The sequence below is a fragment of the Epinephelus fuscoguttatus genome, linkage group LG11 (assembly GCF_011397635.1).
Source record: "Epinephelus fuscoguttatus linkage group LG11, E.fuscoguttatus.final_Chr_v1".
Taxonomy (NCBI): domain Eukaryota; kingdom Metazoa; phylum Chordata; class Actinopteri; order Perciformes; family Serranidae; genus Epinephelus; species Epinephelus fuscoguttatus.
The window spans coordinates 1,397,243-1,422,332 of NC_064762.1; the positions used below are offsets into that span (position 1 = coordinate 1,397,243).

Genomic DNA, 25,090 nt, shown 5'->3' on the forward strand with positions numbered 1-25,090 from the left:
CAATAATCTGATCTTCAGACCAGCAGTGACACAGTGACTCAGACAGTTCTTCACTTTTTAGGTCCGCAGGTCTTTAAAAGGAAGTCGTTCAAAAACACAAACAGGTGTGATGACGTGTGAATCCTGTCCAACACACGTTCAGTTAAAGACACAGACTGATAATCTGTAATCTGACCTCGTCTACATTTAATGTTGGAGGACGATCGTCTCTCTGCAGCTTCACCACAGGAAGTTTACAGCTGATGATTGATTTTGTGTCTGAAGTCAGCCGTCTGATTCTGTGTGTCGAGGCTGCTGATGTTTCACCGCCCTGCAGGTCCGAACACACAGGAAGCTCTGAGACGATGCTCCAAACGCCGCCACGCTGGTTTCCTGTTTGTAGCTGCTGAGATAAAAATAAAAAAGATCCTGCAGCAAATCTTTGATCCAAGAAATCTAAAATGAGAGATCACTGATGACTGCTGCTCGTGTCAAAATAAAGAAATGCATAAATCGAAAAATGAATTAATGTCAAACTACATTTTAAATAAATAAAATAATACATGTAAAAATAAATAAATACATTTTCAGATTAACATAAGTAAATAAATAAATCAGGGAAAGAATACAAAGGTAAATAAATAAAGAAGCAAATTACAACAGAAATATCTGTTTATGTCAGATTTTATCAATTGATCAATACTTATATTTATTTTTTTTTATTTAAGATTATTTTTTTGGGCTTTTGCCTTTAATGGACAGGACAGAGTGAAATGGGGTGAGAGAGAGAGCGGGGGGGTGACACGCAGCAAATGGTTGCAAACCGGAATCGAATCTGCGACCGCTGCAGCGAGGCGTCGCCTCTGTACATGATGGGGCACCCGCACTATCCACTACGCTACCGACGCCCCCTTATATTTATTTCTAATATTATTTCTGCTACATTCAACGTCATAATAATTTATTAGTAATTTATTATTAGAGTAAATGTTCTCGGTTACATTCCACCACGGGTTTTTGGTGCATAATAAAAAACAGTCAGAGAATATTAAAATAATAAAAATATAAAACTACAGTCAAGAAACCAATAGAATTGAATAATAATAATAATAATAATAATAATAATAACTTTATTTATGAAGCAAAGCAAAAGCAGAAATGTGATACTCAGATAAAGCAACAGAAATACAGAGAGTCCAACCAAACGAGGCAAAACTAAGGTTAATGATGCAAATGTGAAAAAACATTATAAAAAATAAATATCTGTATTATATGCAAAATATTTTTAATGTTTTTTTTTTCTTTTTTAAACTGAGTAACATGAACCAACGTGTTGTCGTCTCTGCAGGATCGAACCGGACGGGTTTCCTGAGCGCGCTCAAAGACAGCCCGGCCAGATATCCTTTCACTGTTTAAAGGTTTCATTTAAATCCATAAACATGAATAATAACTCACTCACACACGTGTTCATATGAACAGTTTGTCTTAATGTCACCACAGAGCTCCTGTTCAGAGGCACTAATCACCCCTCATAGCTTCCTCTCCGTCTCAGCAGGTTCATGTGTTTGTGTGTTTCTGATCAATCAGTGACTCTGACGCAGACACCGGCCGCGGATCAATACGTCCCATCCTGCATTGCCAAGGTCAAAGTCACTCTGTCACACACTGAGGACACATTAATATTCAGCTGCAGCAGCTTCTTCTGTTTTCTGTTTGTTTCTACTGTTGTCCTCTGTCTCTCGTCATCAGTGACGGCGCAGTTTAACACCTTTAAATAAATAAAAAGAGACAAAGGAAACAAAGCCTCAGCAGTTTCCTGTCAGCAGTTTTCTTCTCTGACAGGTTAGAAATTAACAACTTTGAGCATTATGGTGTTTTGGTTTTAAGAACGTGACTCATAACTGAGGACACGCGTCCAAAAGCTCATCACATCAGGACGTCCCTTTTACAAAAATCTCCTTTTAAGTGTCTGAGGACAGCCATGATTTAACTTTCGCTGCACGGCGCCGTCAAGTCAACACAGAAATTTAAAATGTTTTTAACTGATGGTCAGAATTTTTAGATATAATGTTTACTACAGTGTCTTTTATGATCCGAACACAAGGACGCAGCAAAGTTGGACATTTGGTGTTTTTTAATGAAGATTTCATGGAGAAAAAAGATAATATTTCATGTGGACAAATTGTGCGTTCAGATGAGTAATTAATGCACCAAGAAAACTACTTGGTGCTCTTGATTTGTTCATGTCTGTACACAAATTAATGGAACAGAACGTTAAGAGATATTTTACATTTTATATTTAAAGTTTTCAAATAGAACACAACAGATAATAATTTTAAAAAATATGAAGAACATTTATGAATCATCCAAAATCAGAACAAAACATTTAAATTCTGATGATGAGTTTGTATAACTGGGCGTCGTCCACGTAGCAGAAATAACAAACTTTATGTTTGTGACCGAGAAAAGAAAAAATGAGTGGACCCAGAGCGGAGCCCTGTGGAACTCCACAGATAATGTTGTGTTATCTTTCACATCTGCGTTCAGTATTGTGTATCATCTGTAAAGTTGTGCACATTAATTATTTCGGGAGCAAAGTGACTGGTCTGCAGGAATTTAAGAAAACATTTATTAATTTGTGAACACTCATGTCTGTTTCCTCCGTGACTCCTGAACTCATTTAAGAACAACTGGAGGTCAAAAATTCAGAAGCGTGATGTTTCATGTTTCTCAGTTCAGAGAACAGATATATTTTATTTTGTCTGCAGGACAAACTTTATCTTCATCTCTTTAATTCCATTCATAAAAATGTGGGATTACATTTTAAATGTCAGAAATATTGACTCTATAATCAGCAGTAATGATCAATGTTTCTAAAACCTGAGGTTTGTCCTTGACCCTGTTCTGCACCGTCCTGGAGGTGGTGGTGTGTTTCTTCTCTGTCTGGTCGATCGTTGGTCTGTCGGGGTTCCACACGTATCTCATCAGCTCCAACCAGACCACCAACGAGGACGTGAGTACACAAAACTGTGGTCTGAGGACCACCGGGGTGACAGTGTGTTCTGAGCTGGTCCTGATGTTTCTGGTCTCTCTGGTTCTGGTCCAGATTAAAGGGTCGTGGTCCACCAAGAGAGGGAAAGATAACTACAACCCCTACAGCTACGGAAACATCCTGACCAACTGCTGTGCTGCTCTGTGTGGACCTCTGCCTCCCAGGTCAGCAACTCAACACTGCACTGGACCCAAGTATCACAATAGACTCAAAGAGCTGTACAAACACTCATGGAAAAGAAACAATAAACTGGAGACAACAAAGCCCCCACACGTCATTTTAATTCCTGTGTGATAATTTGGCTTCAGAAAATTAGTACTGAAGTACTCACACCACAGAAATACTCTGTTACATGTAAAAGTCCTGCGTTTAAAATGTTTACTTAAGTAAAAGTATAAAGTTCAGTTAAATGTCGATCGGCTGGATGATGGGGCTCATTTTAATGACTTTATACACTGCTGGGTGACATCATGTGTACCCACACATCATCATCACTAATTATTGATTAGATTTTATATCAATACTCTGAATCTGTAAAGTAACTGAAGCTGTCAGATAAATGTAGAGCAGTAAAAAGTATGATATCTGAGCTGTGGAGGAAGAGAAGGAGAATGGAAATATTCAGGGTGCCGAGTTTCTCACTGGTAGAGCGGGCGCCCAGTGTACAAAGGCCACGAGTTCAATTCCAGCCTGTGGCCTTTAGCTGCATGTCGTCCCCTCTCACTGCCACTGTCCTCTCAAATTAAGGCCCAAAAATATTATTATTAAAAAACTCCAGTGCTTGAGTAAAAGTACTCTGTTACTGCTCTGTCCACCGCTGTACCTGCTTCATCTCCTCCTCCTCTTCCTCTCAACAGACGCTGTGATTCTGTTTAATGAGGACAGTTTTCAGCTGAGACCTTCCTCGCAGTAATTAAACTCGTCTTCCTCCTCAGAGATCAGCTGACTCTTATGTTTCCATCCTTCGTTATGAGATAGAGGAAAAATTCATCTGTTCCATCTGTAGATGTTTGAAACACTCTGATTCAACAGGAGCAGAAACATTCAGCACTAATTAAATGACGTTTGATTCGGGGGAATATTTCCTCGTATGTTTAGTCATGATAGTAAATTTATTTGACAACATTTATCAGGAACCTGAAGTTACTTTGCAGATGAATATTTTAAAACCACATAAAACACATCAGGTTGTTGAACAGTTGATTAAATTAAACCAACTTACAATATTAAAAATAAATAAAAATCTAACCACGAGCGGTTCCAGGGTTCAAGGACCTTTAAGACCTGAGAGTTGAGTAGGATCAGGACCTTTGACAGTTTGTGACGCCTGCATTAAAGATAAGTATGGTGACTGTGCTAGGAAAGGTAGTATCAGCACTGTCTCTTCCTGGAGCTCGCGTGTACGGAGCCTGGGTTTGGTTGAAGGCAGCAGTGCTGTTTGGGCTGAGAAAGCCATGTGTAAGTAAGGTAAAGGAGGTTGTTGGGTTGGTGCGGGGAGCAGTGAGACCTGGCATTAGGGGAGTGTCTCTGGGACGCCAGAGATCACTGTCTAGCCTCCTGGAGGTGTCGTGGGACCAACTAGACGAAACACCGGTGAAAGGAGGTTCCCACCCGATGACCCCAAAGACATGTTAGTTATCACTGCTCACTGGTCTGTATAGTTAAGCCTTGCCATAATAGCTTATCATAGGGCTTAGGAGGTTATTCACTGAGTGCTGATCCTTTCTCTAGAGCACAAACTTCTTGTGTTTATTTGAATTCAGATTTTATGATGATCAGACAGATGCTCATTCATTTACGTCCAATCTCTGCCAGGCCACGCCCCTCTTTAGAAACACTGTCACCTCCTATTGGTTGAGTGGATAAACATTTTGGGAATTGCTTTATGGCGGAGTTAAAAATATTCACTGAGTTTGGTGATGTTTGGACGAACTGTCACTGATTTATATTTTGAGAAATGATTTGACACACATGTTCAACATTATTATTCAACACATCCTGTGAGTTCTGAGTTATAGTCTGGTTTGTCTTAAGCCACGCCCATTTCTGCTGTTTTGACACAGTTGTCGATTTGAATGAAACTTTCAGGATATGTTTAAGGTCCCTGTGTGGCCATTTCCTGCAAGTTTTGTGATGATTGGTTCAACAGTTATGGAGTAAGATCTGTTTATGTGCTAAGCCACACCCCCTCTAAAGGTCATTGGTTAGTATATTCAAAATTTAATGAGACATCAACAAGCTTTTCATACAGTTAAATAAATTGTGTCCAATAATGATCCACAGTTAATGTGGTACAAGTTCCACCCATGGTTTAGGAGGAGACGTCAAAAATGTGTCTGTCAAAAAATTCAAAATGGCTGAAAATCTCAGAGGCGCACCTGTAGGTCCTTGAGGCTGTTTTGTAGAGCACATTGAGCTGAATCTGTGTGAGGGGCGTGGCCTTTCTGAAATTTAGTTTTTGGCTGTAATGACAGCGCCCCCATCTGGTCAAATGGTGTCACATCTCTTGAGCAGCATTTACACACAACTTCCAAACAGTGGTAAAAAAAATTATTTGTCTTCAATGAGTCATCTCACAGAAACAGCAGCTCTGTGGACCTGAACCTTTAATCTGACAGTATAACATGTAACAATGTAACAACGAAGACACAGTACTTTATACTTAAAGTACATTTACTGATGATATTTAGGATGTTTTTCTAAAGTAAGATTTTAAATGCAGAAGTTTTACTAATGAAGTTTACTAAAGTCAGATTGTTCAGCAGAGATGAAGGTGTTTGTTCCTCAGGACTGAGCATATGGACACTGCTTCATTACACAGTCTGCTCGTTAGACCATCTCCAGCTGGTGTGTGTGTGTGTGTGTGTGTGTTGGCTACACCTGCTGACACCTCAGGTGACGACAGGTGGAGACTTCCATCTGCACATGAAAAGGTGTTTTCTAGGTCGCTTGGAGAAGGAGACGCACTCGCTGTTTGAATGAAGCTCAGTCGTGAATCTGATTAGTCGATCTCTCCGTCAGTCAAACAGATCAGAAGACCTGGTTCTCATGAACAAAACCAACTAACACACGTGGTTGTGACCTCATGTTGTGTATTATTATGGCATCACTTTGGGGTGCGTGGAGACGTCCAATCAGCTGTCAGCAGCTGTGATGTAGGTCAGAGCGCCGATCATGAAGCTTCAGTTCTTCATGATCGGCGCTGTGACCTACCTCACAGCTGTCAGCAGCTGTGAGGTAGGTCAGAGTGCACTGACACAACCCCACTGTGAAATATCTGAATTAACCCCTTCAGTTCTTCATGATCGGCGCTCTAACCTACGTCACAGCTGTGACGTAGGTCAGAGCGCTGATCATGAGTTAATTCAGATATTTCACAGTGGGGTTGTGTCAGTGTCATATTTTCACCTCACTGTCAGACGGCCCTTTCTGACAGGAAACTGAAGCCGTAACATCGCTCTCTTCATCTAACAAAAACCTCCCAGGACACAAGGAGCTGTTGGTCAACCGCCGCCTACATCACCTCCTGTGTTTGTTATTGTGCGACTCTCTGAACTAACATGGCCTCTGCAGCAGTACGTTGATCAGCTTCAGTGCTGATGAGAACCAATCATAGCTGAACCAAAAATAAATCCATCAGTGATCTTGATAAAGGTCACATGTATCCCATAATGCATACATGTAACCATGGTAACACACATGCAGGTCAGTGAGGGTGTTTTCTCTGATTAAAAGCTGTTCAAACTGCCATCACTGTGTCGACCATGTGAGACTGTGATCACACGATGACACTAAAGTTTGAATTGAATCTCTGTGTCCCAGTTTGATTGACAGGAGAGGACTGATCCAGGCTGATACCCCACAGACCGTCTCCCAGTCCTCCCAGTCCAACGGGACCAGCTACGCCTCCACCCAGCTGCACAGTCACATGGTAGGTGAAGGATGACATCACTGCTGATCAATACTAACCCTTAACCTACACAGCCAAAAGTATGTGGACACTCTCCTGTCCACTTTGATCTGTTTTAGGATGTTTCTGATGTTCCAGTGTCCACATACTGTTTCACAGTGAACGTACACAGACACTCACCTCTGCTTTTGAACTATGACCTTTAACCCCTTCCCTGCCAACGTTTTTTTTTTTTTTTTTTTTTTAAGACCGACATCACGATGACGTCATGTTATCAGCCCCACAGGGCTGTAGGCTCCATAGTAGTGTTAAAATGTGTTTGTCTTGTTGTGTTATTGGGAGCCAGAATAGAAGGAGTCATGGCTCAAAACCAGCCGCCACTGCCCGTCAACAAAAACAAAGACAACTATGGTTAAATGTGATAAGACCAAAGGACTGGACGGAGGCCATCATCAAAAATGCTCACATGTGCAGCGCACACTTCATGTCAGGTTAGGGAAAAAGTATTTCCTGTTGTAGGGATGAATAAGGTTATGTGTATTAAGGGTTATCATGTCCACCTCATCAGAAACTGGGGAGGGATTAAGAGGAAGATTGGATTTCTCTGCAACGCTAACTTTTTAGCACATTAGCTAACGTTAGCGTCCATAGCAAAACAAACAAGTGTGGTCCTCCTTTGTAAGATTGGCTTCCTGTGACATCATCCATCCACTGAGTGAGAGCATACGGGTCGGCCAGTCTGGTCCCGTTGGTCAGTGTTTACTTATTCAAGTAACACTGGCGGTCCCGGAGAGTGAGTGACCTGACATGGTGCGTTGGTAAATTCAGTCTGACGCTCTACACTAAAATGAGAGCCCTGTTGGTGGACGAAACGCAGCGTTATATTTCTACATGAATGAACCAACGGTTAAGTTAATCACACATTCACTCCGCTCGGCGCTCTGCTGCTCCGTCTCCACAGACAGAGTGTCCAGAGTGCGCTCTGCCACTCTGAGAGTGCGCTGCTCTGGATAACCCAACGCTACATTCAGACAGCGCTCCCAATTTATCAACGCTCCAGTTTGTGTCAGAGTGCGCTCCCACACTCACAATGAGTGTTTCTGAACGCACCACTCACATCATCTTCCTCCATCGTCTAAAACAAGACAACACAACTTGTTAGCTAGTGCTAGCTAATGTCTGTGGAGAACTGTTTTGCCTCCAGCTAAGCCCCACCCACCAACAAACATCACACTGTTTACCAACAGTAAAAAGGTCTATTAAACAGTACAAGATGAGAAAGCAGTTTAATGGAGGTGATAAAGCTCCTGTCTCACCACCTCGTGCTGAAAGTGAATTATAAACACGGGTGACGTGTCGCTGTAGATCACTGTAACGCTCTCTGTGTGAGCAGAAGTGTTTGTCTCTTGCGTCCAGCAGCTCATTGACTCGTTGTCTCCCGCTGTGTCCTCAGTGTGATCAGGATCAGTGCATCCAGAGCACCAAGTTCGTCCTCCAGGCTGCAGCCACCCCGCTGCTCCACAGTGACCCCGTCATCCTGGCCCCTCTGCCAGGGAAGACCACCACGCTGGGGGGTCCCTGCGCCTACCTGGCCCCCTCCCAGCCCTCCCTGCCATCCTGCGGGGGGGACGTCCTGACCCTGAGGGACGCCGCCGTCGACTCCCACTGCCACCACCACCTCCACCATCACCACCATCACCACCACCACCACTTCGTCAGCCCGGAGGAGACGCCGTGCAGCACGCCGCAGGGCGCCCTGCCCTGCCCCGCCCACCTGCACCTGCACCCACACCCCCCTATCCCCACCCCCGCTGCCCTGTACGACCCCGCCAGTCAGGACGCTCTGCACGAGGACTCCGTCAGAGGGCTGGTGAAACTCAGCTCCGTCTGATTCAAACTGTTCGACCCATAAAGTGAGTTTCATCATTTGTGCAAACATATTTTAGTTTTAATTTACACTGAACCAGAAATTTAAAACAAAAGTCTGAACTTCCTGTCGTGTGAAACGTGAAACTGAAACAGACCGAGCGAATAAACGACTCAGAAGAAGAAACAAAAATATCTGTAAAATTGAGAATATGAGCGACAGTTGGATCGAAACTTCAGACTGACGATTGTTCATAATTTTATCACTGACTTTCAGTCACAGTGCAGATACGTAGTGGAGTAAAAATAAAGACGAGGAAAAGTAGAAGTCGAACCTTCAAACTGTTGCAGGAGACGATGTCTCTCCTCAGGACAAACATTCAGTTTGGTGTTTTAAAACCATCTGGAGTTCAGCTGGTTCACACCTGACGACTTTCTCTGTCTTCATTCATCTCTCCCTTCAAAACATTCCTTACCAGTCTGACGTCACAAAGATGCCAGGATCCTGAAATACAAGAACAAACACAGCCGCAAGCCGTCAAGGAGAGGTTAAAGCCCTTTTGGCCAACAACAGCAGGAAGCAGTTTCTGTTGGCTGCAGTGAGCGAGTTTTGGGTTTCACAACACTGAAGTCACCTCAGCTTGATTATTTCTGTCTGAAGAAGGTGTTCGACCAATCACAAACTTGTCCCACCATCACCATGTCTGCAGCATTTCAATAATAATTGTTCATTTTATCCAAAATGAACAAAATTTGATAAAGACATTAGTATCTGATGTGTCCACAGAGTTTAATCGAGATCGCTCAAAAGAAACTTGAGTTATGGCTCATCTCCTGCTGAGCCTTGACGAGATGCTTTCGTAAGTGGTGTTAGCGGCTTAGATTCATCCAAAGTGTCCGCTCATCCAAATGGTGTACGCTGTTACACTCTGTTGATACACTCAAAGTTCACCAAGTTGAATTCTCAAGTTTTCTGAAATGTTTTGTTTTATTATGAACAAAAATTAACTCTTAAATGTGCAGTTTGAGTCCAAAGACGAAACTGACAGGACACAAGGAGCCGCTGACCAGTGCGTGTAAAAACCTGTTTCACCTGGAGCGTCTCGCTGTCAAAACTTCTTTTACAAACATTTTTTATGGTCCTCAGACATAAATGAGATCTCAGCTCGTCTCTACATGATCTGTTATTAAGAATGTGTCCCTGTAAATTAAACATGCTGAACTCCAGATGGTTTTAAACTGTATAGGTGTGGACACACCAAACTAACATCAAAGAACTAGCAGCGATGAAAGCCAACTGTTGCGTCGTCTACGTCGCCTCACGTCGCCCTGTGTCAGTTGCATTTGAACACACTACACGGACTACATCCGACGGCCAAGTAGCACGTACGTTCTGCGCCTGCGTGAGAGAGAGCGGAGTGAGAGAGTGGTACATCCTGTCAGCCGAGGGGTTTCCTATCTGTGCAGCCGAGCACCGCAGCACCTCCACGGACTATTACATCCAGACGGTCCCGGTGTTTCCTCCGCAGGCTCCACTTCACTCAGCTGCCCGATAAACCCGCTGCTTCTTCCCACTTTAACCTGAATAACAAACCAGGGCTCGGTGCTCCGGTTGGATCCAAACGGAGAGCCGGGGCTAGCTCAGAGACTAGCGGAGGCTAACTGGCTGTGCTTCCCTCCGGTCATGCTGCGGCTAACGCTCCGCTAGCCGCTCCCAGCTAGCTCCGGTTTGTTATTCAGGTTAAAGTGGGAAGAAGCAGCGGGTCTGTGGGGCAGCTGAGTGAAGTGGAGCCTGAGGAGGAAGCACCGGTTAGCCCCGGTTTCACTACAGGCAGATTCACTCTCTATAGGGGCGAGGAAATAAAACCTGAACAGCCAATCAGAGTGATCTCTCTCACCGACAAGCTCCGCCGCCGACTCAACATGCTCAATCGACCGAAAAGCCGCCGACGGCAAAATGCCGACAATGTGGGACACACCGCAAAAACTAGAGAGACAGACGTTCACCGACGGCCCGACTTTGATCAACGGCCGACCGTCGGCTTGATGTGTCAGGGCCTTTACACATGTCGACGATGGCGTCCACAAAAAAACACAGAAACAAGAAAAGTGCAGAGTTTTATGTCAGAAACTGAAAAACAAGAATCGGCTGTTTGATTTTTTCCTTTTGCTCTCTGAAGGCGGGATGTGACAACTTTTAGATGTTGAGGATTTTCTGTTTGACCGTTGGACCAAAGCCATATGTCATCTTCCATCTCTGCAGGATCTGAGGTCAGACTCTGTTTCAGACATTTCAGCCAGGATAAGCTGCTTGGTGTCAGACGGACGCAGTCGGACCAGGACCAAAGGTTTTTGTTTTTTTACGATAAAGAATTGGATCTTCAGTGTTTATGAGGAATAATAAGATCTGACTGTTTTTAACAAAAACACAGGAAGCAGGATTTGGTTTCCAAAATAATTTCTGCAGACATGAGTTCATGAAGCAACAACACTGCCAGATATTCAGCTGGACTTCACCTCTGTAAAGACATGTTCACACCACCAGTTAAACTGTGGAACGTCACAGCAGCTAAAATGAAATCATCGGGATTTAATGCAGAATTTTCAAATTCAACTTTGGTGAAATTTTAAGGGAAAATTTGCCACCTTTAATGTGCAAGTCCAGTCAGTGTTGATGGTTAATATAGTTAGTTGAAGTAATGAATTCCTCAGTGCCGTGGTTTCCTCCAGGTGCTCTGACATGTTCTCCCTGTGTCAGCGTGGGTTTCCTCCAGGTGCTCTGACATGTTCTCCCCGTGTCAGCGTGGGTTTCCTCCAGGTGCTCTGACATGTTCTCCCTGTGTCAGCGTGGGTTTCCTCCAGGTGCTCTGACATGTTCTCCCCGTGTCAGCGTGGGTTTCCTCCAGGTGCTCCCACATGTTCTCCCCGTGTCAGTGTGGGTTTCCTCCAGGTGCTCCAGCTTCCTCCCACAGTCCAAAGACATGCAGGTTAATTGGTGACTCTAAATTGTCCGTAGGTGTGAATGTGAGTGTGAATGGTTGTCTGTCTCTATGTGTCAGTCCTGTGATAGTCTGGTGACCTGTCCAGGGTGAACCCTGCCTCTCTCCCAGTGTCAGCAGGGATAGGCTCCATCTCCCTGTGACCCCCAACAGGATAAGTGGTTACAGAAAATGAATGAATGATTTGGTTTCTGTTGGTGTCAGAGGGCAGTTTGATCAAAGGCCCCACCATGGATGGATTGTTCCCTCTGGGTTGGAGGAGAGTTACTACACCAAGTGAAAGAGTTCAAGTATCTCGAGGTCTTGTTCATAAGTGAAGGTAAAATAGAGCGTGAGATGGATCAGTGGTTTGGAGCGGCGTCTGCAGTGATGAGGGCGCTGCACTGCGCCATCGTGGTGAAGAGGGAGCTGAGCCAGAAGGCAGAGCTCTTGATTTAATGTCCCTGTTCTCGTCTGTCCCCATGAGCATGAGTCGCTCTCAGGATGTTACAGGTGCAACATGACAACATCCTGGAACGACTCGTTAAAAAGTGGTGAATTTTCCCTTTAAACTGAGAATCAGCCGTGCAGCTGTGTCACCACACAGTCCTGTTGAAGCTCCTCTGTCAGAATATAAAGCTGCAACAATTGGTCAATTAATTGATTATTTGATCAACAGAAAATTAATCAACTATTTTTATGATCAATAAAGGTTAAGAGACATTTATTGGTAAAAGTGGACATTTAAATGAAGTCAGTTCAGGCTGAAGGAAACCGTTTTATAACGTTTAACAGATCAAACGATTCACTGATAAAATCATCAGCTGATCACTAACAAACAGACGTGTCAGCTGCAGCTCCAAAATGTGAATGACTTATCATTTAAATAAAGGTGTTCAAAAGTCTTAAACTGAACCCTGTGACAGCTGTTGATGATGTCAGCGTGAATTAAAAAAGATAAATGCCTTATTTTATATTTGATTTCGTTGATGTTGAATCTGTGAAGGATCGTCCTGCAGAGACTCGGAGAAACTGAAAATCGTCACTGACATGTCAGTTTTTTAACTCGCTGCACTTCCATGACGATTCCTTGACAGGTGATGACGCCACACACCTGAGCGCTGCCTTGTGGGAAATGTAGGCAGCTTTAAAGTGGTGGTGCAGCTGAAGGCGGAGGAGGTGAACTGTGGTGTTGACGGGACGGCCGGCAGCTGCAGGACTCTGAATCCCTCACCATGTTGTCTTCACTCAGCTGATGATGTATCTTAGTAACAGGCGTTGTCATCCAATCAGTGTGGGAGACACGACGCTGCTGATTGGACGTCAGCTTATGACGTTGTGGTTTTGTGCCAAGAATTTCTTCTCCAGCTGTTTCATGAACAACTGTGGATTTCAATAAAACATTTTATTAAAAAAAGAAGTTTGTAGTTTAAAGGTCCAGTGTGTCACATTCAGGGATCATTCACAGCCTGATTTAAAGATCATTTCACTCCGAGAAACATCCTAAAAATATATTTTACGGCTGTCTATTGTATTTTCTGATTTATGGAGTGATAGAAAAACTTTAACATGTCAATAAAGTGAAACTAGAGTTTTGAACCTGGTTTTATTAAATGTCTGGAAATGTTTAAAATCAATGAGATAAAACCTCAAACATAACATTTCAGAAATAAAAATAACTGTCTTCATATAATGATCAGCCAGGGAGGTTTCATGGGGAAATTTATTGGTTAAAACTTTTACCCAGGTCACCTGAGGCGTCGCTCCTTAATGCAACACTTTTACATCTCAGTATTTCTAAGTTTTAATACTTAAATAAACTATCCGAGTACTTCCTCCAGCAGTGTGTCTGTGTGATCATCCAGGCCGCTAGGTGGCGGCTCTGACTGACGTACATGTATAGGTTGTCGTTGTCTTCCCTAGCAGCCAATCAGAGCGCTTGCTTTGGCAGCAACCCGCCCGGAAGCAGTTGAGTGTGTCAGCTTGGACTGCAGAGAGCAAACAGACTCGTTGGAGATGAACTGCGCTTCGCCTGTAAAGTAGACGAGAGCAGGTGATCTGTAGTTTATGTTCATGGTTCATGAACTCTGCTGTAAATCAGCACCATATCAGTTTGACCTGTCACCATGGCAACAGAGACTGAATACACTGAGTCTGACTGTAAGCTTCATATTTGATACAAGACAACAGCTTTCATTAAGGCTCAGTCAGACACAGTCAGGGCTTCACATCTGTACACATGTTAGTTTAAGAATGACCACCAGTCTGTGTGATGGTGAACACTTCAGTAACAGTCCAGTGTTAATACACAGTAGACTCTGTGTGGTTTATGATGAATGTGTTCAGTCTGTGACGACTAAACTTCACCATCAGTCACACAACATGTTTCTGTTACACAATAAACCTTCAGATCAGACAAATACAATCTTAATCTCTGAAATTCAACAAAAATGAGTAGTTTATCTGAAACATCATCTTGTTGAGTCGACATCTGAACCAATCAGCTGTTAGATCAGGTGAGAGCCAGGCGGTGCAGTCGGTGGAGAGCAGCTGCAGCGCCTGGCTCTAAAAACTGCGTCCGCCTCGCTCTCGCGGCTTGATCGCCGTCCACTTTTGTAATACGTCAGAGCAAGTCGGGATGAAGTCGGACACAAAACTAACCAGCATGCATTGTGCTCTGATCGCCAGTGATCGAATCTGCACAGGCCTGGCTCATCTCCAACGACACCAGATTTTAGAGGGAAAACTGAAGCTGTAACACATGATGGGTACAACACGATCAGCTCACCTGCGACACAAATATACAGTATGTAAGAGGTGCGCGCGCGCGTGTGTGTGTGTGTGTGTGTGTGTGTGTGTGTGTGTGTGTGTGTGTGTGTGTGCAGTGGCAGTAGCCATGCCTCATGTTATGCAACGACCAGTATGTCCTTTGCGTGCGTGAGTAAGAGGGTTAGCTATTATAGCTGTGTCCCAATTCAGGGTCTGCATCCTTCGAAGGACGCGGCCTACACAGCCTCCAAAGGACTAGCCTTCGAAGGACGCGGCCTACACAGCCTCCAAAGGCTAGTCCTTTGGAGGCTGTGTAGGCCACGTCCTTCGAAGGCTAGTCCTTTGGAGGCTGCGTAGACCGCGTCCTTCAAAGGCTAGTCCTTTGGAGGCTGTGTAGGCCACGTCCTTCGAAGGCTAGTCCTTTGGAGGCTGCGTAGACCGCGTCCTTCAAAGGCTAGTCCTTTGGAGGCTGTGTAGGCCGAGTGGAGTCTGCGTAGGCCGCGTCCTTCGAAGGCTAGTCCTTTGGAGGCTGTGTAGGCCGAGTGGAGTCTGCGTAGGCCGCGTCCTTCGAAGGCTAGTCTTTTGGAGGCACCTACGAAGGACTCGTCAACCGTTGTTAAATGGGACAGTCTAGCCTACGGAGGATTTCCTGGTTGTGTCACCACGTCATGATTCCTGTCGCCTAAGCTCGGGAAAAACACAACAGACGGCAGTGACAAACGGATATTTACATTAAAGTACGGCTGCATGTTGTTTGGGAAGGCCAAATAAAAGGACATTGACCTCACAGAGGTCCTGGTGCACCATCGGATCACTCAGCAGGGCAGGTTGTAGCTTTGTTTTTATCAGGGGTGGAGACATATTGACCTCAGGTGTGGATCAGGTCATCTGACTCATGAAACACTTCGAGGAAGGACACACCTCTTTAATTCTGTGTACCACAGATATGTTTGATACTGACTGGTGCAGTACACACGTCTGCAGCAGATATTAAAACCCCAGAATCTAGATCCAATCCTGGTTGTGGAAGTCGCAACAATGGACGAGCTTGTAACCATGGATACTGGAGGATGAGATTCTCTCCTGTGTTTCCACTTGAGACAGGAAACACTCACATCCAGTGTGTGTGAGACGTGAGGGGCAGAGTCTGGACAACAGCTGGCTGCTGCTGCAAGAATCTGGAGAGGATAAGACTGATAGACAACCAAACTATTGGTGGGAACATGTTTTCAGGATGTGAGCAAAGCAATCAGAGTGAAAGTGAAATCAAACTGATGGAAACTTAAAGAGAAACTGACATTTTAATTCTAACTAATGTCATTGAAATAAAGTTTTAGGAAACACTAATTTAAAGACGGTGTCAGCGGAGTCTCCTTCATCACCTTCACATCATTGCTATTTCATAAACAACAGTAGTTGCGTTTGGCCCCAGTGCATGTTTTTGTGCACCAACACTCCCAAGTCGTCGAAGTCTGTGTTGAAGGCAGTGACTTGCGGGGTCAGACCCAGAAGAAAAAAGCCATCCTCTAACGTTGGCATGAAATGCGTACAGTCGCCGTTATAGTTCAACAGTGCTCGACAGCGTCAAGGGTAGAAAGAAAGTTAAGGTAGTGAAAGTCCAAGTGGGGTGTGCAGGAGAGGTGGTGGATGGGTTCGACAAACACCGACCTTCACCTCAGAGAGTGGTGTTCACGTCCTGTAAGACTGTAAAGCCAAACCCTGTTATTTTTACCTAAACCCAACTACGTGCGTTGATGGGTTTGCCTTTTTTCAAGGGCATATATAGCAAATGGCACTATTGTTAATTTAATGAGAGTTCTTCTTTGAACACAGGTATATTCCCAAGTTGGCAGTCACCTATAACGACCCATGCTCCGTCCAAAACATTGTTGAGGGGCCCACTCTCTCTATGGGCCCTTAACCTCACAAGCACCAGTGCAAGCACACTGCCTGCACAGTCTATATCTACGGCCCTGGTCATATATCACATTATAAAATAAGTCAGTGGTGTAATTGCATTAGTTTAAGACAGTGTGCAGTGACATTAATCAGTTACAAGAAGTTAAACCCTGGTCGCACCAGATTTAGCGAAACACTACTTTCCACCTGTAGTCCCGCACACAACAAGTAGACCCAATAAACTGAAATAAAATTCCAGGTGCGATGCAGACTACAGTGAATCCATGTGTGTACACACTGTATAGTACAAAACACAATATCAGAAACACAGCAGCTGCCTTGTGAAGTCACCAGGTACCAGAGCAGGTGTGTTACATGATAGAAACACTAAGTACACACTGCACACGCCAGAACACAAAATGAAAGGACTCAGAGAGATGTCCTCCACTCGTGTAGTAATAATCAGTAATAATATATACCCACATTTATACAGACAACATAAACACTTTAAAGTTTTAATTCCATCACAGTTTCAGTCAGTAACACGGGCGTCTCATGACAAATGTCGCTGTGTCCTTCAAGCATAACCAGTTACAGTATTTAGCCGTGCTGAGATGAGTTTCCTCTCGGCTCTCTTGGTACCAAATACTCACAATTCCTCACATTTTTCTGCTCCAGACTGACTGTGTGACGTTGTGTGAAGTGCAAAAGAATGGACAAAAAGACAAATATCACACATCACACTGGGACAGAACTCAAAACTGAGGCTGATGGTTTTAATCCTTTTCAGATGGAGCTGCTGCCCTCTGGTGGTCTCTCCGGGTTATAGATGATTCTAGATGATTCTTTAGCACAAGACAAGACTTTTGGAAACATTGAGTTAAAAAGATGTTTTTACAGTTAAAACAATAATCACATCATATTTAATGTACAGCGGTTTGAGGAGGTGGATCATAAACACTAACCCGTCTCAGACATGACCTTTATCGGACAGCCTTAATGAGATGATTTGCACGTCTTTAAGTGAAGTGAATCTTTCAACTCACCTCCAGTGAAGCTTATCAGTCATGTAAAGTGACCCTGTCTGCAGCGGTGGAAAGATTACTGAAGTATATTTTCTTCCTCTGTCTTCTTGTATCCTCCTCATTTACTCAAGTACTACACTTTAGTGCAGTTTGGAGGTACTTGTACTTTACTTGAGTATTTCCATTTTCTCCTTCACTACAGTTTAGTGGCAACTGTTCTCCTCAATCCACAACATGCATATTCTGAATAAAAATAATATAAAATATAATCGACAAATACATGTATTATAGGTTACATGAAGACCAGACTTTACAGCATTCTGAAATAGGTCATACTGCACAATGAATACTTTTACTTTTGATTCTTCAAGTAGAATGTGTTGCTAGTGCTCATGGGGAGAAGGCTGTGAGCAACCAAAGAAGAAATGATCCAATAAATTAGCAAGAAATTAGTGGGGAAAAAAAGAGAAAATTAAAAACAAGAAAATTATTTTTTTTCAAAGGAAAAGAGAACAGAGTGTGGAACAAACAAAGAAACAAGGAACTGACCTGAAAAGAAGGCTTTAAAATTAATAATTAATAATTCTGTAACATAATTTTCCACTTCTCTTCATCATCTACCTCCTCCCCCTGGGCACAATCCTCTGTCACCGTGGGGTCCATTTTCACTGCTACGCCGATGACACACAGGTCTACATCTCCTCCAAACCCACCACTGCCATCCCTCCACCTCCCTCACCACCTGTCCTGAAGACATCCTGAGCTGCATGAGCAGGAACTTCCTGAAGCTTAACGGCAGTAAAACAGAGGCCCTGCTCATCGGCTCCAAATCCACCCTCACCAAGTCACAACACAGCCCAGCTCCACCCATCATCATCGAAGGATTCCCTGTACCCTTCTCCTCCCAAGTCAAGAGCCTCGGCGTCATTCTGGACAGCACCCTCTCATTTGCACCTCATATTCAAAACATCACCCGGACTGCATTCTTCCACCTCTGCAACATCTCCAGACTCCGCCCATCACTGTCCCAATCCAGCACTGAAATCCTGGTTCACTCATTTGTCACATCCCGCATCGACTACTGCAACGCCCTCCTCACCGGCCTCCCCACCAAACTCATCAACTCATCACCCCAGCTCTCATCCAACTTCACCACTCTCGCCTCAGTACCATGGGTGCCCGAGCCTTCAGCTGCTCGGCACCCAGACTCTCCACACACACACACACACACACACACACACACATCAGACAGTCAGACTCTCAATCTTATCAATTATTTTAAAGGCAATTTTAAATCTTTGTCTTTTTTGTCTGTTTTATTGAATATTTAGGTGAGATAACTTAAAACCATTTAAGGAGTTTTTCATCTCACCTGCGCAATCTGTTTTTTGTTGTTGTTGTTGTTGTTGTTGTTGTTGTTGTTGTTCTTAAAACCAATTGTTTTAATACTGTGCAAATAAATAATATGAAATACGACTCCATCACATCATTCAAATCCCAACTCAAAACCCACCTGTTCAAACTCTAACTGGACACTGTGCACTACACTTGTTCTTATGTTGATGTTTTGTTTTAACGATGTCTTTTATCCTCTACGCTCTGTAAGGTGACCTTGGGTGACTTGAAAGGCGCCTCCAAATAAAATGTAGCATTATTATTATTATTATTATTATTAAAAGATATAATAATGATAAATATAAATATAAATATAGTTTTTTCCTAACTTTTTAAAAATAATTGTCTAAATATATAATTTTTTTGCAATTCATGGGACATTTCTTACCAAGTCAGCCAATGCCCTTATTCCCCATGTTTTTAAAAGAAATTGGGGTTCAAAGGGTTAAATACGTACAAAAGGTGTCTGAAAGCAGCACAAGAAAAGTGATGCTGCTGCAGGTTTCAAAGTTTCAATGCTTGACTCTGACTTATAACAGAGTATCTCTACACTGTGCTATTGTTACCTTGATTTAAAGGAATACGTCACCCACAGTGATCATTTGTAAATAATTCAATCATGAAGAAAACATGTGTTTACAAACCCTCATGCAGTATAACCCAAGTCTCATTTATCCAGCTGTGCGCTCCTTACTCCCCAAACACATGCACTTTGCTTCAGAGCTTACTATCTGAAACACTTGTGCACACAGGAAGCACACATGGGCAAGCGTTTGCATTTGAGCTCTGTCCATGCAGCCCACAGAGCAGGGTTCAAACACATGCATTTGCTTAGACTCACTATCTGTCCATGTGTGACACTGTTTCCTAAGGTTGTAGCAAAAATGCATGTGTGTGGGAAGTGTGCGCTGTTCTCAGTTCTTCATCCATCGTGGAGGAATGTTTTCTTCATGAAGCTCAACAGTTGTAGGTCAAATGTTCCTTTAAGACGATCTGAGCACTCCTTCCACCACTGCCCGTCTGCTGTGGTGCGTTCAGGTTCCAGGACACAACTGGGCTACCTGTGCTGCCAGTGAGGCTCACAGCTACCAGACAGAGGAACTCCTCCAGCTTTAGATGGATGTGCTTTACTACATTTTAGCTGGTGCTTTATTGGTGCGTAACATCACGTCTCTGACTGGAGATGGCTGCAACAACATGGTACCAGACATTAGAGAGGCAGCTCACAGTTTGTGTGTGTGAGGTGCAGCTGCCACACTCACACGTGATCACGCAAAGCAAACACACACTTTTGTGTATTTTTGTGTTTAAGCTTTCATGAGACACACCTGCGACTGTTTAATCCATCACTCGTATGTAAACACACACACACACTCTTATTTCTGCCTCATGGAAGGACTTTAAAGACTCACTCTGAGCTCTGTTTGATTATTACAGGTACACACACACACACACACACACACAGCAGGAGGAGGAAGGTACAGGCGCAGTGACGACAGAAGAGCAAGTTTCAGAGTAAACTAACATTTTATTGCCGTGTCCCCTTCGCTGCCAGTGATAAGGCAGAGGTGCCACCCATGGGTGCACCCTGTGAACAGCTCCCTCTCTCAGCAAACTGTACGCTTTATCTTCCTGTCCATCAGGTTGTTTCTGTTTAATAAGATCTGTCTCGTTCTTTCTCTCTTCCTTCGCTGACACCTGATCCTGGAGGCTAGGGTTACAACACACACAAAGACATGCAGGAGGAAGAGAGGAGGAGGAGGAGGAGGAGGAGGGAGCTGGTGGTTGGCACTACATTAAACAAACAGGTGTGAATTGACAGAGAGGTATTTGTTCAGTGTCTTGGTATTTGTCCGACACAGTGGAGTCTCAACACTCGAGCAGCTTGTTGCAGCTGATTATCAACTGGCTGTCAGGTAAAATACAGTTTGATGTGTGTGTTGTGATTGTGTTTAGTGCATGTGCATGTCCTCAGGCTGTACGTTTGTGCATGTGTCTGTGGGTAGCGTTACAATAAGATATTCTCCTGATTAATTTCTAGAAAGAGCACATTGAGACAGTGGCGCAGGCTCTGTCTGTAACACTAGGCTAAATAGCTGTTAGTCTCAGTTTTGATTATGAGCAGAAATATGGGAGAGAAATAAGCACTGACCTCATGTGATCATCACAGTCATCATCAAATCACACGTTAAGTTAAGCTACTGAATCTAAATGTCCATCCAGTCAGTGTGTGCCCACTGAACAGACAGTTGCTTAAACCAGGTTACAGGGTTGACTGATGGTGCTGCTCTCAGATCAGGGAAAGGAAAGACTGAGCAGGGTCTGATTGGACCAGCAGGGCACAGGGTTGGCAGGACTAGAGTTGGTCCAGTGGGCAATGTTTTGCAGTCCAGATGGCTGTGTCAGGGTAATTCCCCTCAGAGGAGCTCGTCCACTAATCCTCCAGAGAATCTGCACTGGCTTGATCTCATGCCTGCATGGGGCACAGCTAGCCGACTGTAGCTGCTGGACTGCGCAACTCTGTTTGACTCTTTGGACACCAGCGAGATCTGTTGGTTTACAGCGAGTGAAGGTCTTTAGATCCACACTGTGAGCTGGAGGCGTTCAGCAGTTGTGAGCACTGAGAGGTTTCTGTGGAGCAAACAGGAGGAGAGGAAGAGGAGAGACATAACACAGAAGAGACAGAGAGATCTTGGATCAGGGCAGGCTGATTAGGAGTCAAGACTTAATCTCAGTGTGGGAACTATTTCTGCAGGATGGGACCTCTGACACTCAGGTACACCTTTAACTTCCTGCATTTTCTTTGTCTTCATGAGAGAACTGGCCTCCTGAGACCTAAAATTCAAATCATTAAAATACAATAAAACATATCAACATTTATTTATTCCCTATGTTTCATAACATGTGCCTTGTAGTGGACAACAGGTCTGTCTCTAAACTACAGTACAGTAGATTAACATAGCATAATTAAATTCACATTTAAGAAATGTAATATTAAAGATTTTGTGTCTGTGTGCATGCACACGTGTGTTTGTGTGTGTGTGTACAAGACAATTAATATCTGTCTGACTTTTTTGTGAAGTACTACGACTGGATAAATGAGACTTGGATTACACGACTACATGAGTTGTGTAAGAGTTTGAAAACAAATGTTTTGATATAGTTTCTTTGCTCTTCAATGTGGAGCCCTCGACTGTAATAGATCACAAAGTTTTACAGTTTGGGATTCTTCGTTCTCTGTGGAGGCCTGCATGGAAAACTATATTTACTTCATAAATCTCTTTTTTTGTGATCAAATTTGTATTATATTTTAAAGAAAGATATAGATAGGTATATGGACGTTACAAAAATAGAGCATAAAATATATATTCACATACATACCTATACATATGCATATATGCAGATACATATGAGTAAACCACTGACCAATGAAGTAAAATATATATAATATATTGATATAATAAATAAAAATATATATATATAATAAAATCAATAAAAAGCAAATAATAATAGTAATAAAAATTAATTAAATTAATTAAAAAAATAAATAAAAATAAATAAATAAGCAATATATATGTAAAATATTGATATAATAAATAAAATAAATAAAAAGCAAATAATAATAATAAAAAATAATATATATATATATATATATATACATACATATATATAATAAAATCCATATTTGAAAAGAGAGTGAATGTGGAGGATTCCAACGTGTGGCAACTAGCTGTTTTGCAGCCATAAGTCCAGCCAACAGTGCTCTTCTCTTGTCCAGTGTCAAACCCAGCCTTGACAAATCATTCAGAAAGAGTGTAGCAGGCGAACAGGGCAATCTGATCTTAAACAACTTAGAGAGATTAAAGGCAACCATCTTCCAAAACTCAGCCACTGGGGTACACTCCCAAAACATGTGAAAGGCAGAGCAGACAGTACGCATAGGATCATTAATAACCTTCATCAAATGAAGCTTCCTACGAGTTAATGTTAATGTCTTTTTTTTTTTTTTTTTAGCTTTTTCAGTTATTTTAAACACGTGTCTGTCTGCCTCACTCAGTGCTCTGTTTCCTAAAGTATAGCTGAAATTAAGAAGATGCAAGTCCCACTGTCCCCACCCATCACAGTATGGGTTAACATGTGTGTTTTTGAAAGACTTAAAATGAACATAGACTTGTGAGCATAATGTAGTTCAAACTCTCACAACTACAAAAAAAATCACAATATTATTCAGAAGAATAGAAACTTAAGTGCTTCTTAAGTACGGCCACTTATCTCCTGTACCACTGTAAAACATGCTTACTGCAAAGGCCCAGTTTTCTCTTGGCCACTCTCATGTTACATCACTAGAAAGCCAAGGATGTGCCTCTCACCCTACGTTAGGTCTTGGGTGGCATAATATGTATGTATAAATATGTATGGCATCAAAGGTCTTTGAAAGAAAGGTGGAATTTTGATTTTAAAGGCGTTACATTAGGCACAAATGCTTAAACAGGCGTTAGTATTTCAGACACCCTCCTTGAGGTAGAACAGAGTTGTTTTTCCCATCATTTTGATAAATCCACTTTATGAAATGCAAAGTTTAAATGAAAGTATTTTATAGAGCAAAGAGTGCAGAAATCAGTGAATACACTGACTCACCCCACAGGTGAAAAAGTGTAAAATAAAGCCACTCTAGAGATGATGGGTTTTCACTAACAGTGGCCTGATGTCTGCCCTAACCCTCAAAACAAGATGAAAATTTAAAATTGTATTTACCATAATTTTGTCTATTCTACAGGGTCAAACGCACAAGACGTTGTTTCAAATACAAAGTAGTTGCAATGCATGCAGGTTTCTCGCCAGGACTAATTTGCAGCCTCTGTCCCTGGTTACACTTTTAGAATTCAAAAAGTCAGTGTAAGATAACTGAGCACGGAGTAATTCAACACAACATACCAGACAAAGACTGAGTCAAAGAGACAAAGCTGTCATGCTGAAATGTCACAGGCACAGTTACAAAGTTACTTTTACATGAGGTAACATATGATGGGATGTTCAGGCTGTCACACTGATTAAAAGACGTCACACATAAACAATAATGGTGGTGGGATAAAGTAAAATGTGTAAGGTGAGGGGTAAAATGCTTTCTTTCATGTTAATATGTAAATATTAAACATTTGCAAAAAATAAACTTCTTAAAATTTCTCTTAAAATTTTGGAGATATGTCAAAAGTAACATTTCAACTCCATTTAACCCTTCGTAGTTCAAGATTTCAAGATGTAGCCCATCTGCCCGTATGATATTTAAACTAGACATTCCAAGCTAAGGTGGCACGGTGGTGCAGTGGTTAGCATTGTTGCCTCACAGCAAGAGGTTCCTGGTTCGAGCCTGAGGTGGGTGGTTTGAACACCGTCTGTGCAGTTTGCATGTTCCCCTGTGTCAGTGTGACCCCTCTCCAGGTGACCCCTCTCCAGGTGACCCCTCTCCAGGTGACCCCTCTCCAGGTGTTCCAGCTTTGACTCTAAATTGTCCGTAGGTGTGAATGTGAGTGTGAATGGTTGTCTGTCTCTGTGTGTCAGCCCTGTGATAGTCTGGTGACCTGTCCAGGGTGAACCCTGCCTCTCAGGCTCCGCCCCCTGTGACCCTCAAGAGGATAAGCGGTTACAGAAAATGAATGAATGACTCCAAGCTCCATTGTAGTCGATACTTTCAATAGACTTTTAAATATTTCATGCAGATTTTGAAATCCTTCTCAGTTCCACAGTCTCCATTTATTCTCTGTGTAATGTCCTGCAGCTTATAAGATACAAACACCATTCTAACTTCCATATCTTTTTGTTTTTAAGGTTGTTTGGGCGGTAGGAAGTGAAGGATCCAGTGCTGCCTTCTGAAAAATCTGTGTTCCCCACATAAATCACTCTCCTGTCCCCACAGAGGAGAAATAGCCATTGCTAGGTCTCAGGAGGCTGGAAAGCATATTGAAGTAGCTCTATATTTCTGTCAGTGCTGTCTGATCACTGTGACCTTATCATTGTTCAAAATGTTATGAAAAATAAAGTGCATGAGAACCGTCACATCATGGTAAACTCGCTGAGCCACAGTCAGAGGACATCAGTGCCCACACTAATCAGTGGCGGCTGGGTTGTCCCTCCTCTCGTGTTTTCCAGTATTAATGAGGTGATATCAGCCTCTGGGACCCTTTGTTGATTTTATTATGTTTCCAAACTGAGATAAAGG

General features: G+C 42.9%; 3 protein-coding genes across 3 annotated transcripts in view; 2 read left to right on the forward strand and 1 right to left on the reverse strand.

Moving 5' to 3' along the window:
* Positions 1 to 13,356, forward strand: part of LOC125896603 (palmitoyltransferase ZDHHC14-like) — a 24,834-nt gene extending 11,478 nt beyond the window's left edge. Inside the window, exons 6-11 of the mRNA XM_049589283.1 lie at positions 1,328 to 1,376; positions 2,890 to 2,992; positions 3,086 to 3,195; positions 6,854 to 6,962; positions 8,395 to 8,854; positions 11,071 to 13,356. Coding sequence (XP_049445240.1) covers positions 1,328 to 1,376; positions 2,890 to 2,992; positions 3,086 to 3,195; positions 6,854 to 6,962; positions 8,395 to 8,832 — 809 coding nt within the window. The 3' untranslated portion in view covers positions 8,833 to 8,854; positions 11,071 to 13,356. The remainder of the gene's footprint in view (positions 1 to 1,327; positions 1,377 to 2,889; positions 2,993 to 3,085; positions 3,196 to 6,853; positions 6,963 to 8,394; positions 8,855 to 11,070) is intronic.
* The window catches only part of LOC125896593 (NACHT, LRR and PYD domains-containing protein 12-like), a 451,585-nt gene that overhangs the window by 382,745 nt on the left and 43,750 nt on the right, over positions 1 to 25,090 (reverse strand). The window lies entirely within an intron of this gene.
* Positions 20,765 to 25,090, forward strand: part of epb41l2 (erythrocyte membrane protein band 4.1 like 2) — a 92,910-nt gene continuing 88,584 nt past the window's right edge. The window contains exon 1 of the mRNA XM_049589268.1: positions 20,765 to 20,789. The gene's annotated coding sequence lies outside the window, so the exon portion shown is untranslated. The remainder of the gene's footprint in view (positions 20,790 to 25,090) is intronic.